Source organism: Lygodium microphyllum, chromosome 16, assembly GCF_053477565.2.
Source record: "Lygodium microphyllum isolate KBCC chromosome 16, Lygodium_microphyllum_v1.1.10, whole genome shotgun sequence".
Lineage (NCBI taxonomy): Eukaryota > Viridiplantae > Streptophyta > Polypodiopsida > Schizaeales > Lygodiaceae > Lygodium > Lygodium microphyllum.
In genome coordinates this window covers 80,607,058-80,627,591 of record NC_141150.1, presented here as the reverse complement: position 1 = coordinate 80,627,591, position 20,534 = coordinate 80,607,058, and the positions used below count along the sequence as shown (strand labels likewise).

At 42.2% G+C, this 20,534-nt stretch overlaps 1 protein-coding gene across 2 annotated transcripts in view; it reads right to left on the bottom strand.

Annotated features, from left to right (window-relative positions):
- Positions 1-229: 229 nt before the first annotated feature.
- Positions 230-20,534, bottom strand: part of LOC148023031 (phospholipid:diacylglycerol acyltransferase 1-like) — a 42,892-nt gene continuing 22,587 nt past the window's right edge. The window contains exons 2-6 of one of the 2 annotated variants that reach the window (XM_087696033.1): positions 16,805-17,027; positions 16,446-16,729; positions 2,509-2,854; positions 2,099-2,361; positions 230-1,852 (exon numbers count right to left, since the gene is read on the bottom strand). In XM_087696033.1, coding sequence (XP_087552159.1) covers positions 1,369-1,852; positions 2,099-2,361; positions 2,509-2,854; positions 16,446-16,729; positions 16,805-17,027 — 1,600 coding nt within the window. In that variant the 3' untranslated portion in view covers positions 230-1,368. Of the gene's footprint in view, positions 1,853-2,098; positions 2,362-2,508; positions 2,855-16,445; positions 16,730-16,804; positions 17,069-20,534 lie in introns of both variants that reach the window. The other variant, XM_087696032.1, reaches the window with a different exon arrangement.

The following is a 20,534-nucleotide window of genomic DNA, read 5'->3' as shown; positions in this document are numbered from 1 at the left end:
ATTTTGTACTTTGCGAAAACATACTAACATTTCAAGCATGCATAGTGAAAATTGGCCCATTGTTCTCATCAATTGGCGCTAAAGCAAGTCGACCAAAATGTAATGTAGGGTTACCACAACCCTTCCAAGGGATGATTAACGACCACCCAATATAAAGACTTGCATATAAAACTATGTAACAATATACCCCAAAAGAAAAATAATGATTCAACAATGGAAATAGAAGAAGTATGGCAGGTTTATTTACTTATTCGTTTATTGGAGTTAATCGATTTAACTGCAACGTAATAGAGTGCAGAGTTGACAATACTATGATTTAGATCGTATGCCGGGTACCACGAGACCACGTCCCTATCGATAACAACAGAAATGTAGTCTAAAACTTTGTGAGATCGTGTGCAGTGTTCTACTCAGACCTCGGGTGGCCATGAGCAAGGAGCATTGTCTAAATCGATCCTTTAGGCATGGCGTTAGAGAATACAATGAACTCTTCCTTCTGCATAAGAAATACATCTTCGTTTCGTGATCCAATCAGAGAGCTGGTGGCCTTCTGAGCACCCAAAGGGAACCACAGGGTTCGACCGGGAAGTGCCTGTGGTTGTGCACATGCTTGCTGGCTTAACTGCTGTGTGTTACTGGTCTTGACAAGCAGAGATCAGTGCAGGACGTGTGCCCCAATGTTTCCCATTTACCACAGCGCCCTACCATGCACGCAGACCCTTCCCTGGTTTTCTCTTCCACTGCTGCAGTTAACCTTTGATGCACAGGATATTCCACTGCCACGTCCAAAAGGGGAAAGTTGAAACCATGGTGGACAGGATATTTCCACTGCCACGTGGAAAAGGGGGCACCATGGTTGCTCCTCTTGCAACCATAGTCACGTGCGCAGGCTAATATTAAACATCAGCCATGATCCATCCAGACGCAAGTTAAACAAGTAATGAGTAAAAGGCTGACCTCTAACAATCAAACGCTATAAGCCCTCACGTGGGAGGTGGGCAGGCCAAAGAACATCCGACACGTGTTGCCTACAGCTGCTTCCACACGTCCTACCTGGGAACTCCAGAGAGAACCCTACAGCTCTCCACTGAACTTCACGTCCTACCTGGGAACTCCAGAGAGCACCCACCTGCCATCTCGGTTTAATACACATAGTAATAACAATAAATGAATAAATAAATTTCATTCTGAGCTAGCCTAGCTGAAACCACATTTCCGCTGCTAAAACGCTGCTGCTAACTGTACATCTCATCAGCTCAATTGTACGTGATATGGAACGTTGAGAGCGAGGACAAGCAGAAAAGGGCTGCTGATCATCAAATACACTTAAAACATATTCTGAGCTTTTTGCCGTCTTTTGAAGCTTTCCTACAGCTTCAATGGGATCCGCTCTGCCCATTTGCGGAGGTCTGAGAAGAACTTATTACCACCTATGTCCTCTCCAGAGGCTCCAGCAGCCACTCTGAGGATGTCCTCAATCAAAGCAAAGTTGCCCATGATGTCCACATGGGCACCACTCTGGGTGCCTCTCCCTTCCAGCAGGTTGGCAGGTGGGGCGTGGTTGTACTCCCTCACAAATGTAGCAGCCCCAGCAGGGTTGAACCTCGTCTTGCCTCTCCATCCCTTTGCGCACATGAAGCCCGCGCTCAGCACCGGCACCGTCTCGTCACCATCCGTGAAATGCACCCCTCCCTTCAAGCAGCCTTCTGAGTCCCCCTCTGCAGTTGTATCAATGCGAAAAGGTATGTGGCATGTCTCAGACTGTGGTGATAACTTGTATATGTAAGAGCGCTCTGTCAATATGCCCACTCCATACATGCAGTACACCTCCATGTCTGGTGCATTGGGCAGCCTTCACACAACACATACGAAGAATCAAAATAGACAATTTTAAAAGAGGGGAGGCTTCATCGTTAATCTGCACCACATGTTAGCAGTCTCCAATAATGATCACACATGCACAGAGAGAGAGAGAGACACACACACACAAGTACATTCCATTCTTATATCATGCTTGCATTCAAACATAATTCAAATACACGTGCATGCACGTTTATTTTGTGGCATTTGTTATTGTTTATGTGGAAATTTCACTTACTTTGTCTCTAAAGGGTTGGACCAGTACTTGAAATGCTCATACTTGGGATCATTCAGGTCCTCTGCCACACCATGAGAGAAGTGTAAATCTCCACGTTGAATCATTTTTGGAGCCACAAACCTCAAAAGTTCAGGTATAGTTTCTGCAGTATAAATTTTGTGGTCTGCAACAGCCTGGATGCCCTCCCAGCTTATCTCATGGTATTCCGTCCATACATCTCCACATGAAAGATTTGAACTGACTGGAACCCCCTGTCTTGCATTCTAAGAGTCGCAAATCTTGTCAGAAACAAGGAAAGATACTGCTGATCAAAAATAGTTAGATCACACGAACGTAGCAGCCTTTCGAAAACACAAGCCATATACTTTGAAACCACTCCAGACTTTATTAAGGATAAATATTCAGACTACCTTGAAATGATTTCTTTTGATCCTATGTGATGGGAGCGCAGCTGCTTCCTTGCCAAATGATATTAATCTTCCGTAGTGCGCCATGGGCTTCCCATGAGGACCAATAGATTTTGACAAAGACTCGTTATTTTGTGACGCATCTTCTGGTTCTTTGTCATTCTTTACTGTTTTCTTTGATGAGCATTCATAACCTTCTTCTGGTGACCAGTCAACTCCGCCCCACACTACCTCACCACCTTTGGGAAGCATAGACATGGTTGAATCCCAAGTTCGAGTCACCCGCATGATGTGCAGAAGAGTTTGCAAGCCAAACATTTCTGAATCCATTACTCCAGGAGCAATAGCTCTGACAATATTTGGAATTGCCAGTTATTAGAGGCCAATCAACACTAGCATGCTTTCCATGGTTCAATTTATCATACTACACTTACATTCCACTCATTGACCACTGGGAAAAAAATGGTGCAAAAACAGATTCTGTGAAAAATCACGTCTATGAGCTGGTCTTGAGGACATGTTTTCACACCAAACATAAGCTTCTCTCCATGTGCACATGGATAGTCTGCCTAGTTTCATTTAAAGGCCCCTCTGGAGAATGAAAAATCCAAACCACCAAAACATAAAGAATTTTTGTGGTAATTGTCTGAAACTCGTTTTACTGAACAACTGCACACTCTTGGATACCTGTAGCAATAAGACTGCCCATGGCATATGCATAAAGACAGGAACTCGTGTCATGGCATCATGCATGTCTCCCTTAGAAAGCATTAAAGCCACAAAACCGTACGTGATTCAATGCCTGTAATTACAAAGCACCTTCAATGCATCCACTATGAAGTCTAAAAGGGCCAGAGCATGTCATATACAATGCAAGTTGGTAGCTCCTATCTTTTGCAGTAAAGTGAACTCTTCCCTATTATATTTGACATGAGGCCATCCTAATCTGGCCTAAATTAATAGGACCTGTGTGCTCAAAATGAGCAATTGAAATAAGTGGGTCATTAAGATAAAACCATGGCATGCCTATGATGATTGACGACGTTATAGAACACTGGGGCACATTTTACTCTCAGTAGGAGAGGTTTTTTCCCCCGGACTTATGGTATTATTTCGTATGTGCTTATGACACACACTTACGGGCACTTACCGTGTTCAGGTGTGAACACCCCCTACAACCCTAAGGTTTAAGGGTTCTACCTTGTACTTTCAGCTCACACTCTTTCAGCTATTGCATTGAGTGTGGTGCTTCACTCTCTACTGTCTACTGTTTTCTGTGCTGAGCTTCAATCCTGCAGTCCTCTCTCACATAGAGAACCAAACTAGACATGAAATCCATCAAGGGCATCTTCATGGGATATGGAGATGAGGGAGAAATGAGTTATAGAGTTTGGCTTCCTCAATGCAGGAAGATAGTACGCAGCCAAGACGTAGTATTTAATGAGGCAAAGTTGCTAAAAAATGCTACACATAGTGATCTTGACAAAAAGAAGGTCAAACTTCAGCATGAACAACCAGCCATTCAGCAGCCATTAGCTGAAAGTTCTGACCCTTTTGATGCTGAAAATGAGCAGCAACCTATTGTGCTACAGCCAGAAGATCATGGACAGCAAATAGATACACAGGATGAAATAGGACAGCAAGAAGAACATGCTGAAAACAAATTACAGCAGCAAGAAAATGCTGAAAACCAGCCACTTGGTGATGGTGTGCACATTCCTCAGGATGTAGGCCAATGCCTGATAATACAAATCATTGGGTAATACGGTCTACACATGTCATAAGGCCACCATAGAAGTTTCAGCTGTCACAAGATTGTGACAACTATTACCTTTTTGTTGATTTCTTTATTACATACTTTATTTGGTTTTTTCTTTTTGGAAGAATCCCTCTTGAAATCTAAACGCCTGAGTTGCATGGCTAGTTTGTGAAATGGACAAGAATGTCTAGTGAGTCAAGACTGGACAGTTAAGGTCCAGTATAAGTCTAGAAGAGACTGATGGCACTGTAGATTGACAAGCCTGGAAGAGACTTGTGAAAGTGTATATGGACAAGTGTGTTGAAGAACTAGCCTGGAAGAGACTAGTTCAAAGTGAAGATGGACAAATCTTCAAGAGATTAGTCCATGTGGGGTCATCAGTGGAAATTCACTTTCAGTTGAGCTACATTACAGATTTGGATGTAGCCATAGTCTGCAAAGATGGTCAGAAGACTAGTGGGGATGCAATGGAAGCAACTCCTAAAATTTAGGGAGTTACTATTTTTGGACCCCAGAATCTGTTCACGTCATTATCTTCGTTTTTGTAGGAGGATTAATCCTCTGGTCTGTGCCGAGGTCAAATTTTGAACTGAGGATGGAAAATTTTAGACCGAAAGGTTTAAACAGGAAAATTGTTACATGTATGCCATGTGTCACAATTTGGGCATAAATTCCCAAAAGAGAGAGAGAGGGCAGCACAAAAACGAGTTTCAATGCATGGGGGGCTCATTTTGTGAAAGGGAGATGGATTGCTGCAGATGGAGAGCTCTTGAGAGCTGGCCTACCCTGTCTATGATGCACAAAAGGCTGAGCTTGCTTCCTACTCTCTCTCTTTCTCTCCCTGACAGTATGGTTATGCTGCAGAATCAAGGGCCTTTCTTCTAATTTACGTACAGCTGTGTGGAATATGTTGTTTTTGCATGAGGCAAGAGCCTCTTTTCTTCAGGAACAGGAGCAGTTGTTTGCAGTTCCCAGTAGGGACAAGTGAGGGTGTTAACCTCACCAAGCAAGTGTCTGAAATAGCACTAAACCAGAACTGATTCTGGACTGTTCAAAGGCTATTTCAAAGCCCAATTGATGCCAGAATCAAGGGGCATTTGGCCCAGATGATGCAGAACAGTGCAGGGAACAATATGAGCTGAGAATAGGTGTCAGAACAGGTCTGAACCAGTAATTATAGTGGGCAGAACAGTACAGGGAACAGTATGTGTTGTAAACAGGTCTCAGAACAGGTCTGAACCAGTAATTACAGCAGACTGAAATGGTCAATTCTACACTCCAACCAGAAGATTCAGACTTGGGCAGAGTTTCCCCTCCTGGTCAGTTTGTTTTGGGTCAGTAATTGTACTGTTATGCTGCCAAATTTCACCCAGAATAGGTGAAAGACAGCCCATTGTACTCTCTCTCTTTTTAAAAATAAAAAAATACCGCAAGGGGCGCCTAACTTAGGGGCCAACAGGGTGTATGTGTTGCAATAGGAGCATTCTAGCTTCCTGTATGTCTTCTTGATTCTGTATCTTTAAGTTCAGGTAAAGTGGGCGACTGTTAAATTGGGTGAAAGCATTTATTTATTTTGGTTGTACACTACCGCCCTTCCCAGTGAACAAGCCAATTACATGGTTCCATTGCCGGGATCGAATCACTTTTTCCCTAAAGAGTGAGCCAGGGTTGGTTTGGGTGTAAGACACAGAATTGTGCATTATGGCTGATAGAAAGGAAGACACCAGAGAGGAAGCGTCTGCATCACAGGAGATCCCTATTGTTCATGAAGTGGGAGAGTCTTGTAGACCTCCACAGTTTGTTACTCCTCCTGCTATGGTTGAGCCACAAGTTCTTACGGCTTCTTCTATGGATGAAGACATTTTCAAGACTCAATTAGTTGCTGCCGTGAGTATGTTTACTCAAGTGATGCAGAATCCAAGGTTTTTGGCATTTTTGCAGCCCTCCCTTCCTTTACAGCAAGTGGGGCAATCTGCAAAGATTTCGGATCCAGTAGAGGTCCAGGATAAGGGTAAGCATGCTGCAGATTCAGTGGAAACACCAAGGCAGCTTGCCGAGTCAATGGAGACTCCAAGATTGGTTCCGACTGTCCAGGAACAGGTGGCGGAAACGCTAGTTACACAGGCATTGCCAGTTCAGCCTGCCACTTTACAGCAGCCAAATGTTGGCCTAAATGGACAAGGAAACTGTTTTTAGGCTTTACCACAAGTTTTCTCACCGACCTCTGTACATCCTGGGTACTTTGGAGGTGGATCTGTATTTCAGAGTATGGCTGGTTATGCGCCTGGAAACCAGATGTATGTACCAAGAACAGTGTTTGGGGGTACACAGGGTTTTATGGCAAACCCCATGTATGGTAATATAGGCATGCAGCCTAGATTTCAGGGAGTTCAGGGCAGTTTTGGCATGCCACAGGGCACTTTTGGTATGGTTGGTTATCAAAACCAGCAAGCAAGTATTGTGTCTACAAGCCCTGTAGTCAGTGGTCCGGCAACTTCCATGCCATCTGTTAGTGTTCCTATGTTACAGGCATATCCTATGGATCCCTTGATGGCTCATGAGAAGCCAAAGCCATACAAGGAAGGGGGTGCAGCCGTACAGTTTGATATCTTTCGAGGGTTTGAAGATAGGACTAAGGCACTCTCTTTCTTACAGCAGTTTGATGCCGCATTTGCAGGAGGGAACTTTACAGAGCCTTCTAAGGTCCGGAAAGCTGCCACTTTTCTTAAGGACAATGCTAGTCAGTGGTGGAGTACACTGTTGATGCAAGGACAAGCTCCTGCCACTTGGACTTATTTTAAGCAAGTATTTGCTTCTGCTTGGTTGACCAATGAATTTGAGATTGATGTTATGTCAGCTTGGCACAATTTGGATGCATCTAAGTGCAAGGATCTTGAAGATTAAAACAAGAAGTTTTGGGAGGCTTTGCTTCCAGTCACTTCTTACAGGGTTGTACCATTGACCGAGCAGATAGAGAAATATTGCTACGGGCTGCCCAAGGAACTCCGGAATTATTGTACAAAGACAAAGGTCACCACTTTGACTCAGTTAATTGAGAATGCTACCACAGGAAATGCATTATTGTTGGGACAGTCAAGTGGTTTTGGGAGCAGCATTAAACTGGACAAATCTGAAAAATTTTCAGCAAAGAAGCCATTTGGTAAACAGGTTTCTCAGATTTCTCAAAGCACAGGTAAATCTTGGCAGTTCAAGAAGAAGCCAGCCAAGTTCTTTGGATAGCAGCCAAAGGACCACAAGAAACCTTTTGTAGTCTCTTGAAGAGAGAAAGGCTTTAATGGCTGAGAGGAAATACTTTATTTGTGAGCAGACTAGTCATATTGTGTCTAATTGTCCGGACAAGAATAAGAGATCAGCTGATGATGATAAAGAGGACCGGAAAGGAAAGAAGCCCAAACCTATAGCAGGTTTAGTGTCAGATATGCTGGGAGACAAGCCACACTTGGATGCTAATGAACTTTGCAGAGCTTGGGGTAAAGTTAGGGATCAACATGTACTTATTTTCTTTGATCCTGGAGCTAAGGCAAACTTTATCTCACCAGAGTTGGCTTCTACTTTGGGCATCAGAGCAGATGAGATGGGCTACACAGCAGAGGCAAGGTTGGCATGTCCTGGTCACTCAGAGTCTGTGACACCCATTCTTGGGAAGCTGCGTCTTCATATACAGTCTTATGTTGATGCAGAAGAATTTTATATCATGCCACTTGAAGGCTGTGATGTCTTGTTGGGAACGCCATGGATGTTCAGAAAGCATGGTGTGATGGATGCCTTTAACAAGACACTGACTTTGGAACATAGGGGAAAGACTCACGTGCTTGATGTGAAGCTTAAAGGAGAGTTTGTACCTGTTGTATCGGCTTCTGCCATTACATCTGTAATAAAGAATCATCTTTCTGTGTACTTGATTTTTGCACATGATGTCAAGGATAATGATGAGTCAAATTTCTCTATGTTAAATAGAGACAGGTCTACTTTCTTGTCTCACTTCAGTGATTGTTTTTCTGACTCATTACCATCACTGTTGCCACCAGAGAGGTCTAAGGATCATGCAATAGATTTGGTGCCAGGCAGTACCCCACCAAATAGACCTCCGTATAGGGTTAGTGCAGCCCAACAGAAAGAGATATTGAGCCAGGTGAATGAGCTCTTAGAAAAAGGGCTGATTCAGCCAAGTTCATCTCCTTTTTGCTTACCAGTGCTCTTAGTGCAGAAGAAGAATGGCTCTTGGCGCATGCGCATAGATTATCGAGCGTTGAACAAGAGTACCATCAAGAACAGGTTCCCCATTCCAAGGATTGACAACATCCTTGACCGTATGAAAGGAGCGTCAATTTTCAGCAGGATAGATTTGAAGAATGGATACCATCAGATCAGAATTAAGCCAGAGGATGTGCATAAGACTGCATTTAGGACCACGTTTGGTCTCTATGAGTTCTTGGTAATGCCATTTGGACTTACTAATGCTCTTGCTACGTTTAATCGAATGATGGACAGGATTTTTCATCCATACAGGCAGTTTGTTGGTACATTCTTTGATGACATGATTGTCTTTTCAAAGAATGAACATGAGCATAAAGAACACTTGAAAGTAGTCTTTGATGAGCTTTGCAGTAATAGGTTGCTTATCAATGGCAAGAAGAGTGAGTTCTTCTTGGAAGAAAACCAGTTCCTGAATAGTGTCAAAGGATGGTGTCCGAATGGATCTTGCTAAGGTTGAAGCAATTAGAACATGGCCAAATTTGAAGACTGTCCATGATGTTAGAAGCTTCTTGGGTTTGTGTTCTTACTACAGGAGGTTCATTCGCAATTTTGCAGAGATTGCTTCACCTTTACATGCTTTACAGAAGAAAGGAGTCTCTTTCCAGTGGACACAGAAAGAGATTTCAGCTTTTAATCTTCTTAAAGAAAAGATGACTTCCAGTCCAGTGATCATCCTGCCAGATCTTAGGAAGACATTTGTTGTCCAATGTGATGCCTGTGGCAATAGCATTGGTGTAGTGCTAATGCAAGATGGCCGGGTAGTGGCTTATGAAAGCAGAATCTTGCAAGGGCCAAAGAAGACTATGCAGGTCTATAAGAAAGAATTGATGGTTGTGATTCATGCGCTTTCTTGTTGGAAACACTACCTACTTGGGGCAGATTTTGTTGTCTAGATAGATCATCAGACATTGCGTTATTTCTTAACTTAGACTAAGCTGTCAGAAAAGCATATGCGTTGGGCAAACTTTTTGTCAATGTTCCATTTTCAGATTATGCATGTGGAAGGCAAAAAGAATGTTGTGGCTGATGCTTTGTCAACGAAGCCACAAGTTTCAGCTGTGTCAATTACTTATCATCATGAGCTTGATGATATGAAGGAACAGTATGCTGATGATGCAGATTTTACAAGGATCTTTGATCAACTTGTTAATGGACAACATCATGAGCATTATGTTCTGAAGGATGGTTTCATGTTGATGCATGGTAGACTATGTGTGACTATGCCATTGAGACGGAAAGTTATGACAGAGAGTCATTCTCCACCGTATGCAGGGCATCGTGGTATTGATACAACAGTCAAAGCAATAGAGACATTCTTTTATTGGCCTACTTTGAGAAGAGACGTGGATGCTTTTGTGCAGTAGTGTTTGATTTGCCAGAATGTCAAGTTTTACAGGCAAAAAGCACCAGGGCTTTTACAGCCATTGCCTATTTCGGATAAACCATGGGAAAGCATAGCTATGGATTTTATCTTTGATCTTCCAAGGACACAGACAGGAAATGATGGGATATGGACTACTATTTGCAGGTTTAGCAAACAGGCTCATTTCATTCCTGTCAGGAAGAAGATAAAACCAGATCAGATGGCACATTTGTTTATGTGCAATGTCTTCAAGTATCATGGTATGCCACAGTCTATTGTCAGTGACCGTGATCCACGGATGACAAGTCTATTCTGGAGAGGCATATTTGAGAACATGGGCACAACACTTAAGTTCTCATCGTCATTTCATCCACAGACTGATGGACAGTCAGAAGAGGCAAATTCTATTGTCTTGGATCTGCTTAAGTGCTATGTATCAGAGCACAAGTCAAAGTGGAAGCAGTATTTGCCTTTGGTCGAGTATGCATACAATAATACTGTGCATTCATCAACAGGCAAAGCCCCTTTTGAAATTGTTGAAGGTGGTAAAAAGGTTCCTCCCATTTTGCATACAAAGGATAAGATCTTTCAGGCAGATCAGTATGTGCAGAGTATGGGGGAAATGTATAAGAAAGTTAAGCATGCCCTTGAAAGGACTCAGGCAAAGCAAAAGAAAGCTGCTGATCATCACCATCGTGAATTGATATTTTCACTAAGTGATTGGGTATTGTTGCGGTTTGAAAAGGCACGCTTAAAGAAGCGGAAAGGCAAGGAAAGTCTTTTCACTAAGCTTAGTATGCGATACTATGGGCCTTTTCAAGTAACAGAGAAGATTAGTGATGTCAGCTATAGGCTGAAATTGCCTGATAATTGGAAGATTCATAATGCTTTCCATGTAAGTCTTCTTAGACCTTATGTGGGTGATGTGCCAGAAGATATGCCAGCTGAGGAACAGCCTGAAGTTGAGGAACTTGATGAAATTCTTATTCCAGAAAAGGTATTGGCACACAAAGAAAGGAAAGTGAAAGGCAAGGTTGCTAGAAGGTATTGGAAAGTGAAAGGCAAGGTTGCTAGAAGGTATTTGGTTAAGTTCAAGAACTATCCAGCTATAGATGCTTAGTGGATGGATGAAGGTGAACTTGCAGAGTCACCTAATGTGTTGAAACTTTACCTTGAAGCATTTCGCTTGCAACCTACCTTGACCCTTGTATCTCTAAGCTGAAATAGATTGTCAAAGTGGCAATTGCTCAAAAAAGAAATTATGTACAGAAACAGATTTTGTACAGGTTAACACTTATTATGTCCATATGATTTTCTCAGTGCTAAAGAAGCAAGTATTGCTTGCAAGAATACAGTTTTTACTTCTATTGAATTGAATACATGTTGTAACAATGATTACTCGATTGGGCATGTATTTTGTGAATTGACTCAGTGAGGATATCATTTTGATGTACCGGCCACTAGATCTCTAGTCAGGGTGATGTGGAGTCATCAAATGAGAATCTGCCACTATGGGGATATCATTGTGGTGTACCGGCCACTATATCTGGAAACAGTGATATGGAGTCACATGATGATAGTCTGCCATGTTTCACAGTTAGAACATACATGTGTTAACAGTGTGTTCAGTACACAATGTTGACTGATAGCATGTATGTGTTGTACATGTGCTGCCAGGTGTAAGTTCACCGGGTTAGCTGGAAACATGTATAACATTCATGCAAACGAGGACGTTTGCGATTTCGAGAGGGAGGTATGTCACAAGACTATGACAACTATTATCTTTTTGTTGATTTCTTTATTACATATTTTATTTGGTTTTTCTCTTTGGAAGGATCCCTCTTGAAATCTAAACGTCTGAGTTGCATGGCCAGTTTGTGAAACGGACAGGAATGTCTAGTGAGTCAAGACTAGACAGGATGGCACTGTAGATTTACAAGCTTGGAAGACACTTGTGAAAGTGTATATGGACAAGTGTGTTGAAGAACTAGCCTGGAAGAGACTAGTTCAAAGTGAAGATGGACAAATCTTCAAGAGATTAGTCCATGTGGGGTCATCAGTGGAAATTCACTTTCAGTTGAGCTACATTACAGATTTGGATGTAGCCATAGTCTGCAAAGATGGTCAGAAGACTAGTGGGGATGCAATGGAAGCAACTCCTAAAATTTAGGGAGTTACTATTTTTGGACCCCAGAATCTGTTCGCATCATTATCTTCGTTTTTGTAGGAGGATTAATCCTCTGGTCTGTGCCGAGGTCAAATTTTGAACCGAGGATGGAGAATTTTAGACCGAAAGGTTTAAACAAGAAAATTGTTACATGTATGCCATGTGTCACAATTTGGGCATAAATTCCCAAAAGAGAGAGAGAGGACAGCACAAAAACGAGTTTCAATGCATAGGGGGCTCATTTTGTGAAAGGGAGATGGATTGCTGCAGATGGAGAGCTCTTGAGAGCTGGCCTACCCCGTCTATGATGCACAAAAGGCTGAGCTTGCTTCCTACTCTCTCTCTTTCTCTCCCTGACAGTATGGTTATGCTACAGAATCAAGGGCCTTTCTTCTGATTCAGGTACAGCTGTGTGGAATATGTTGTTTTTGCATGAGGCAAGAGCCTCTTTTCTTCAGGAACAGGAGCAGTTGTTTGCAGTTCCCAGTAGGGACAAGTGAGGGTGTTAACCTCACCAAGCAAGTGTCTGAAACAGCACTAAACCAGAACTGATTCTGGACTGTTCAAAGGCTATTTCAAAGCCCAATTGATGCCAGAATCAAGGGGCATTTGGCCCAGATGATGCAGGACAGTGCAGGGAACAATATGAGCTGAGAACAGGTGTCAGAACAGGTCTGAACCAGTAATTATAGTGGGCAGAACAGTATAGGGAACAGTATGTGTTGTAAACAGGTCTCAGAACAGGTCTGAACCAGTAATTACAGCAGACTGAAATGGTCAATTCTGCACTCCAACCAGAAGATTCAAACTTGGGCAGAGTTTCCCCTCCTGGTCAGTTTGTTTTGGGTCAGTAATTGTACTGTTATGCTGCCAAATTTCACCCAGAATAGGTGAAAGACAGTCCATTGTACTCTCTCTCTTTTTAAAAATAAAGTAATTGTACTGTTATGCTTCCTGTATGTCTTCTTGATTCTGTGTCTTTAAGTTCAGGTAAAGTGGGCGACTGTTAAATTGGGTGAAAGCATTTATTTATTTTGGTTGTACACTACCGTCCTTCCCAGTGAACAGGCCGGTTACATCAGCCATCTTTGGATTGCATTTTGATTAAGTTACTGATCAAATGTGCAAGGTTGTTTAGCACATGTGATGCACATGGCAGTTATTTCATGGGAACGGGCCAAGGACCCCGAGGATGCAGTGGGTGTTAAGACAAAAGTTGTGTTAAGTTATGCCAATTGGGTTTTGGTGGTCAGTTGGTGCCAGGTTGGACCCTAGGACAATTGTTTGGCCATTAAGTGTCAGTGGTGACACTAGGGACTAGCATTAATTAATTAATTAATGCTAGTCTAAGGGTCAACAGATGTTGGAAACCACTCCAAGTTGCAAATGGCCTAGCCAATTTCATTACAGATGGGCATGTTTAATTTTGGGCAGGGTCAAAAGGATTGAAATTAATTTTCAGAATTAATTAATTCTGAAAATTTAATTTAATGGCTGAAAATGCATTAGAAAGGCTGCCACTTGGCAAAACTTTCCCATGCAACTAGGGAGAAGGCTGTTGGAGGGTGGTGGAAGCTGAATGGCAGCCATTCAAAGCTTTGTAGAGGGAGAGGAGGTGATCAGATTTGGCTCTGAGAGGCGACGACGACTAATCGCGCGCGGCGACAGGACAGGGGGCAACAGGTTTTCTCTTCCGCCTCAAGAGAGGCGGCGGTAGGAGAAGAGGGCTCACAGGTGAGCTCATATTTTACCCCCCTTTTGAAGTTGATGGTGCCATCAGATTTGTCATCAGAGCTACGAATCAAAAGATACATTTCAGCTGATTTTCTCTCTTTCTGTAGCATTCTCTCATCTCCTCTAATCTATGCTCAAGTATTCTCAACAATTCTCAGCTATGTGTAGTAGAGTACAGCCAAATTTGGTGGACAACAGAGAGTTTACTGCTGTAAACCCTAAATTACAGCAGTAATTAGGGTTTAACAGCCACCTTGGGACCCGTGCCATCAATCAAAGGCATTGTACACTGAAACCAGCACCAGAAATTCATGGAATTGTGAGGATTTCAGATGCCAGCCCATCTATTGTGAATTTGGGGCAGCATTTGACCAGTTGGGGTTCCATTAGAGCAAGCCCTGGGTGAAAATCAAGGGGCAATTTGCCCGAATGCTTTGCTGATTATTGGAACAGCAAGGGGCTTTTGAATCAGACAAGGAGATCGTGAAATCTCGGCTTGAAATTTATCCATCAGCAATTGAAATTAAAGAAATACCGAAAGGGGCGCAAGTTTTGGGGCCAACAGGGTGTCCACTATCCAAGTTTATGAAGGTAAAGTGAGCATTTCAGTTTATGTTCATTTGCTAATTGCTGTAATTAAGTGCTTAATGAGGTTAAACCACCCTATCAGAAAAGGAAGGCTGGTTTCAACATGAGCATTGCATTCGTTTAGTGGGAGTTGGTTAGCTTAAAGGTACCACTTCGGGCCTTTCAGTGGGAGGTTGTTGGATGTAAAGTCCCTCCGTCTCCGTGTAAATAGACTTACAGGTGTGAACACACCCTTCATGTACCCTAACATATAAATACATTCTTTTATTCTTTGTGTACCATAGCAAACGGTACACCTATCTCTGCATTCACTCTCTCTAACTCTCAACTCAGCTCTACTCTTCAGCTAACACCTTGATCTCGCACGCCATTGTACACTCGCCCCTTCACCAGGACTCCCTCTTACATCTACAGAAAACTGAAAATCTGAATGTGTGTGTGACCCCCAGGCAGGCTGGCTATAAATAACCCAAAATAAAACAAAAACTACAGCAGGTCAGCCAGGCTGAAAACTGGCCAACTGCATCGAGATGAATAAAACAATAATAAACATCAAGAAAATGCTGTGGTCACTGTCTGACTGCCACATGGCACCTGTCCACCCTACCCAGTCTGGCCAAGCTGCATAATAAATGCTGTTGACTGCAAGAAAACTGTGCAACCTGCTCCAAACTAGGTAAATGGTAATTCTTCCCTAAGCTATTCTAACACATCCTCCACCCGTCCTGGGAATAACCAAATTTCTAACACATGCAACATTATCCAAACGCCAATGATCCATGAACTATCAACGTCTACAAAGTACAGTGTTCAATGTACTACCAAAATGATCATGATCTTGATTCTCATTGCTCAGATCTAGCTCCCACGAATCATGACGAATCTACTGTCATCGATGATCTAAGGAGGGTCAGTCTACATCATCCAAAGCAGGGTAGTTGAGTATGATCCATCTGATCTGTCCAATCCGCAGACTTAGAACAGTAACTAATGTACACAAAAAAATGTTGATTAAAATATGGTGTTTGGTATGGTCACTAAAAATACATAACAAATTGAGGGTTAATCTAGTAGATATTACTTGCTTCAACATGAGAGTTATGACCCAAGAAATAAGAGTGTCACAAGACATTATCTATTTAGTACAAACTTTGACCTTGTTGCTTCAACAGCGAATAGGACGAGAGTCGAGACCAAATGGAAATACGTTACCCCACTGGTCCAAACTAGGGTTTGACTGTCGGCATTCCCCTTCACATGTGCACAACTTAATTATTCCAAAGAACTAAGTTAAAAATTCACGTTGCCATGACACCATGACTAATGGTGTGAGTCAAGCAAGACAGCCGCATGTTGCGGAGGGAGGAGGAGAGCACAACATCATGTGAACCACGTGATATTGTTAGGAATGCTGCATAGGTGCTAACAAGCATGTTGACCCACATTTAGGGTCACGTTAGTCGGTCACTCCACTCTAGCCAAGAAGATGCCAAAAAGCATGAGCTCAAGATCCCAAAACGTTTGATACAAAAAGGAGTAGCAAAAAATTTCCTAATGCTGGGAGTGATCTTCTCTTTGGACCTTTTGTTATAAGGGATTTGTTTACACTCCCATGCATTGCTTTCCTAGTCAAGCCAACCCTTGGATATTTGTACTTCAATTTATCTTGGATTGTTAGGACATAATGTTAATGAGCACGGTGGTGATGTAATGGTAATCAGTTTATGTTTGATTCTTAGGACATAATACTAGAGAGCAATGTGGTGATGTAATGTAGTAGGAAAACCTTGACACTTGTACATCATGTCATTAGCACCATCAACAATAATAGCATAGAAAACCCTTACTAAGGCATAAAGGTTCATCTTTAGCATCTATGGGTCCTCACCAAGCATCTTTTACAAAACTCTTACCAAAGCAGAAAAGTTCATCTTTTAGCACCCATGGTTCCTCATCAAGTATCATATAAAGCCAATACATTAGCACCATTCACAAAAAGCATAGGGAAAAAATAGAAGCCTGCCACAAACCCATAAGGAGATGCTGCTTACCTGGCCACTGCTATATCTTTGGCCTCCGCAGAGAACAGCCCAGAAACTGCTTTAGGAACACCAAGTAAAGGTCCAGCAATGTTCATGACTGCTTTTATGTGTTTTGCACACCAATCAGTGCCACCACCCCCACCCATTGGCAAGGGAGTCTCAACCCATTTTAAGAAGTGTAAAAAGTACAATGTTCCCATTGAGTGAGGAATTGCCACCACTTTGTTTCCTTCATTTGTTTGTACCAAAAGCTCAATAGTGCTTTTCAGCCTGCTCAATGATTTGTCACGCACCTGTTTTAACAAGAAAGGTCAAAAAATGCAATTTCTATCAATAAAGATCGTAACATTGAAAGCAATCATCATCACCTCTGTATTTTGGAAGGAAAGCCGCCAATCATAGGCTGCCATATGCATCGATTTCTCTTCATATCCAAGCTTTGCCAAGTTTTCAATAAGAACAGCCCACACAAAATAGCCTGGTGCAAAGTAGTCTGCTGCTACCAATCCTGAAACAGGTCTCACCCTCACACCTGGAGGGTCAAGGCCCGTTATATTGTCCAATGCCATGTGCTCCAGCCAACATAAAGGCCTGTTAAGTAGATGAAAAAGATGAGACCAGATGGCCAGGATCTGCATAAGCCACAACAATATGAAACAGTGTTTCTATGGTGAAGACTGACCAAATTGTTACAAACAGCCTAAAAGTTCAGTTTGTATTTTTCGAGCATACATTGTCCTCTATTGAATATTAATTAGCACTTAAAATCTCTCCTATTTTATTGAGATAGTACCTCCGCAGATTGATCACAATCATGAAGTCAGATGCACTGATTGACCCATGTTAAATGCTCAAATGCTGACAAGAAAAACAGTATTAAAGTATCATAGGACACTAGGCAAAGCTTGATTCAGCTAAACAAGCAAGTTTGTAATTCCTATTAAATGTCTTTTGCCACATCCAGAATCCGAGAGGGGGTATTAACAAACATGTCTCTTGTACTGTCATCTCCTGCCTACTGCGAGCCTTAGTCGGAGTCAATGCGAGTCAGACAATGACATTAGGAGCTCTGACATTGTATTCCTCCATCATTTTATGTGCATTAGGCACTTTAGATGGAGGGCACATTAGTGCATTTCTTATTGGCATTGTAGGCTGCCATGGGTGCCCACATCATGCGCCTAGCCACTTTATTACCAGCTGTGGCCCCAGTTTTTCTATTTATAGGCAGCCTACCCTCTCACTCTCATTATCCATCATTGATCTTTTGTGATCAGCCATCCGCGCCCCCCCCCCATTCTCTCACCCCCCACTACCATCTAGCGCCCACAATGACACAGAGAGCTGCATATTGGGGCTGATTGTTGCTGCCTTGTATCGTTCAGCCATTGCAGTCAAATTATTCCTTCTCTCACTTCCATTCTCCTTCGGTCTCCTCTCCATGTTTGCTTTCCTTTCTGCTGAGCACTCTCACTGGTAGGGATGTGGGCAGCAGTGGTAAGATGGCTAAGGCTGAAGATATGATGGGGGAATGATGAAGAATGAACGAGAGAATTAAATGTGGAGTTAAGATGGATGAATGGCCATGCCAAATTTATAGGCACATGAGCCACTAAATTGTCTAGGGTGGTGTCCCAACTCTCTCAAAAGGCACCCAAACACTAATAAATGATACAAATAAAGTCTTTATGGGGCCATAAATGGAAATCAAAGTAGGAACCAATGAAATACAATAAACTTAATGACTTGTAACCAACCTTGCTTCCGTGGATGGGTGGTAAATCCCTGATTACAACTTAATTACAGCAGCAAACAATTAATGTAAATTTGAAAATACAAATTTACCTACTCATCTTGGACAATGCACACCCAATTGGCGCCCCTTTTGGTATCTCTTTAGCTTTATTGAAGAAAAAGTTGATTTACAATGGGATTTCTCCCAATCCCTTTCGGTATTCCAACTCCCCTTGCTGTGATGAATCACCAGCAAGTCTTTAATCTGATTGGCCCCTTGATTCGGGCAATCAATTGGCCTTTATCCGCTTTCATGGAGAAGGAAAATGCCCCAAATTCAATTATTTCCTAGTCCCTCCACTTGAATAGGCTAAAAACAGCTTCAGCCCTGTTGAATCCAAGTCTTAGAGCTTCCCATTTTTGGCACTCTTCCAGAGGTTGCTGCTAAACCCTAATTTCTGCTGCACATTAGGGTTTACAACAAAGAAATCTGAAATTTCTCAGCCTCCAAGGGTCCAAATGCTGAGATCTTTGAAGCAAGGCTATGAAATGGCTGGAAGATGAGAGGGAAAGCTGTAGAGAGAGAAAATTCAGAGTTTATCCTGAAGAATCACTAAAAATCAATCAACTGCAGCTGTTGCCCTACCACAATAGCTTGTAGATACAAAGAACTGAAGAAAATCAATCATTTACTGTTGCTGCCCTGTCTCAACAGCCTGTAGATGTTATCTCCTGGTGTTGATTGGCCTTCTCCTGCCCTTGGCAGCCTCAAAAGGTCCTCCAATGGCTGCAAATTAGACCAACAACCTCCCCTCCTTCTCTCTCTTGCAGGCTGAATTTATAAAAATCCCTCTCTCCAGCCTCTAAAAACGTTTTCCAATCTTGCATGGGCATTTTTGACAAGTGGCAACCTTTCCAAATGGTTTCTCCAACATTTTTCATAATTAAATACTAATGTTCAGCCTTTAAATACTGAAAATTAATCTAATAATTATTTTGTTACCCTGAAAAATAATCTGACTGGACAATAATTAAATTAGCTAGACAAATTCCATTTCCGAGTGTCTCTGCGCCATCTTTGACCATCAATTTGGCGTTAGGTACCATTAAACGCCACTTCTCTAGTGTCACCAACTGACACTTATGGCCAAATGGATGACCTAGGCCAACAACTGGCACTAGATACCACCAAGTACCTGTGCGGCATAACTTATAGCAACTTTGGCCTTTGACATCCCGTGATTTCTTCGGCTACCAGGCTCGTAAATTTACTTTAACCCCAGTTGCCTCTCCCATGTGCAACATTTACCTAATCACGTGATTAAAAATTAATCCACGTGTTAAGTGACATTTCAAAAATACATGTCCTCATGACAGCCCTCCTCCTTGAAATCCTTGCAATCGTCCTCGATTGCACTTCCAAATGCATCAAAAGCAAAGTACTACACTGAAATTTCCATAGAACATCATAGTCAACACAACATTGCACATTGTTGTTCAACCTTTCCTATGCCCAACATATGCTTAAAATTACCAGCCAAAATAACTCAACTCATCTCGCAAAACCAAACCATAGCATAGCATAACCAAGCATAAACCATGGCTAAAACATCAATGGCATCACAATATATGTTGTTGTCCATAAAACTAGATGTAAACCATTGAAAACTATGCATAATCTGATCATAAACTGATCACCTGTTAATCTGAGAACTGATCACAAATTGCTGCAAATATGACCCCAAACTAATCACAAACTCATTGCAAAAACCGACCAACAATCGGTGCAAAAATAGATGCATAACTAATCCAAAAAGTGACCATAAACGGTTCTCAAGCTTATCAAAAACTGAGCTGAAACTTATCAAAATTTTTGCCTCAAAATTGAGGCAAAATTCATGCTAAATTGATCATAAGATAATGCAAAAGTATAGTTCCACTGCCCGGATGAAACTCATACTCATCTGCATACATCTTACAGTGACTAGTACACTGAGTAGTAATCTCATGGCAAACATACTGTCAGCGCAATACCTTGGATACATGCTGAGTACATTCGAGATCCACTACATACAAGAGCTGTCCATAACTGGAGGAGGGAAAGTGCTACCTCCCCCTTGAGCATCAGGCAATACTCGAGGACCTTGCTCTGCTGAACCTGACAGAGCCTGAACTAAAGTCGGCTCTAATTGAAAGGCATCTAGGTAAAGCTGCAACAATTGAGAATGGTCTACCAAGTCATCCTCTTCCATCCATTTGGCATCCATTGGTGAATAATTCTGAAATTTCACTAAGTATCTCCTGGAAACTTTATCTTTGACCTTTCTTTCCTTATGTGCCAAAATCTACTCACGTATCGAAATC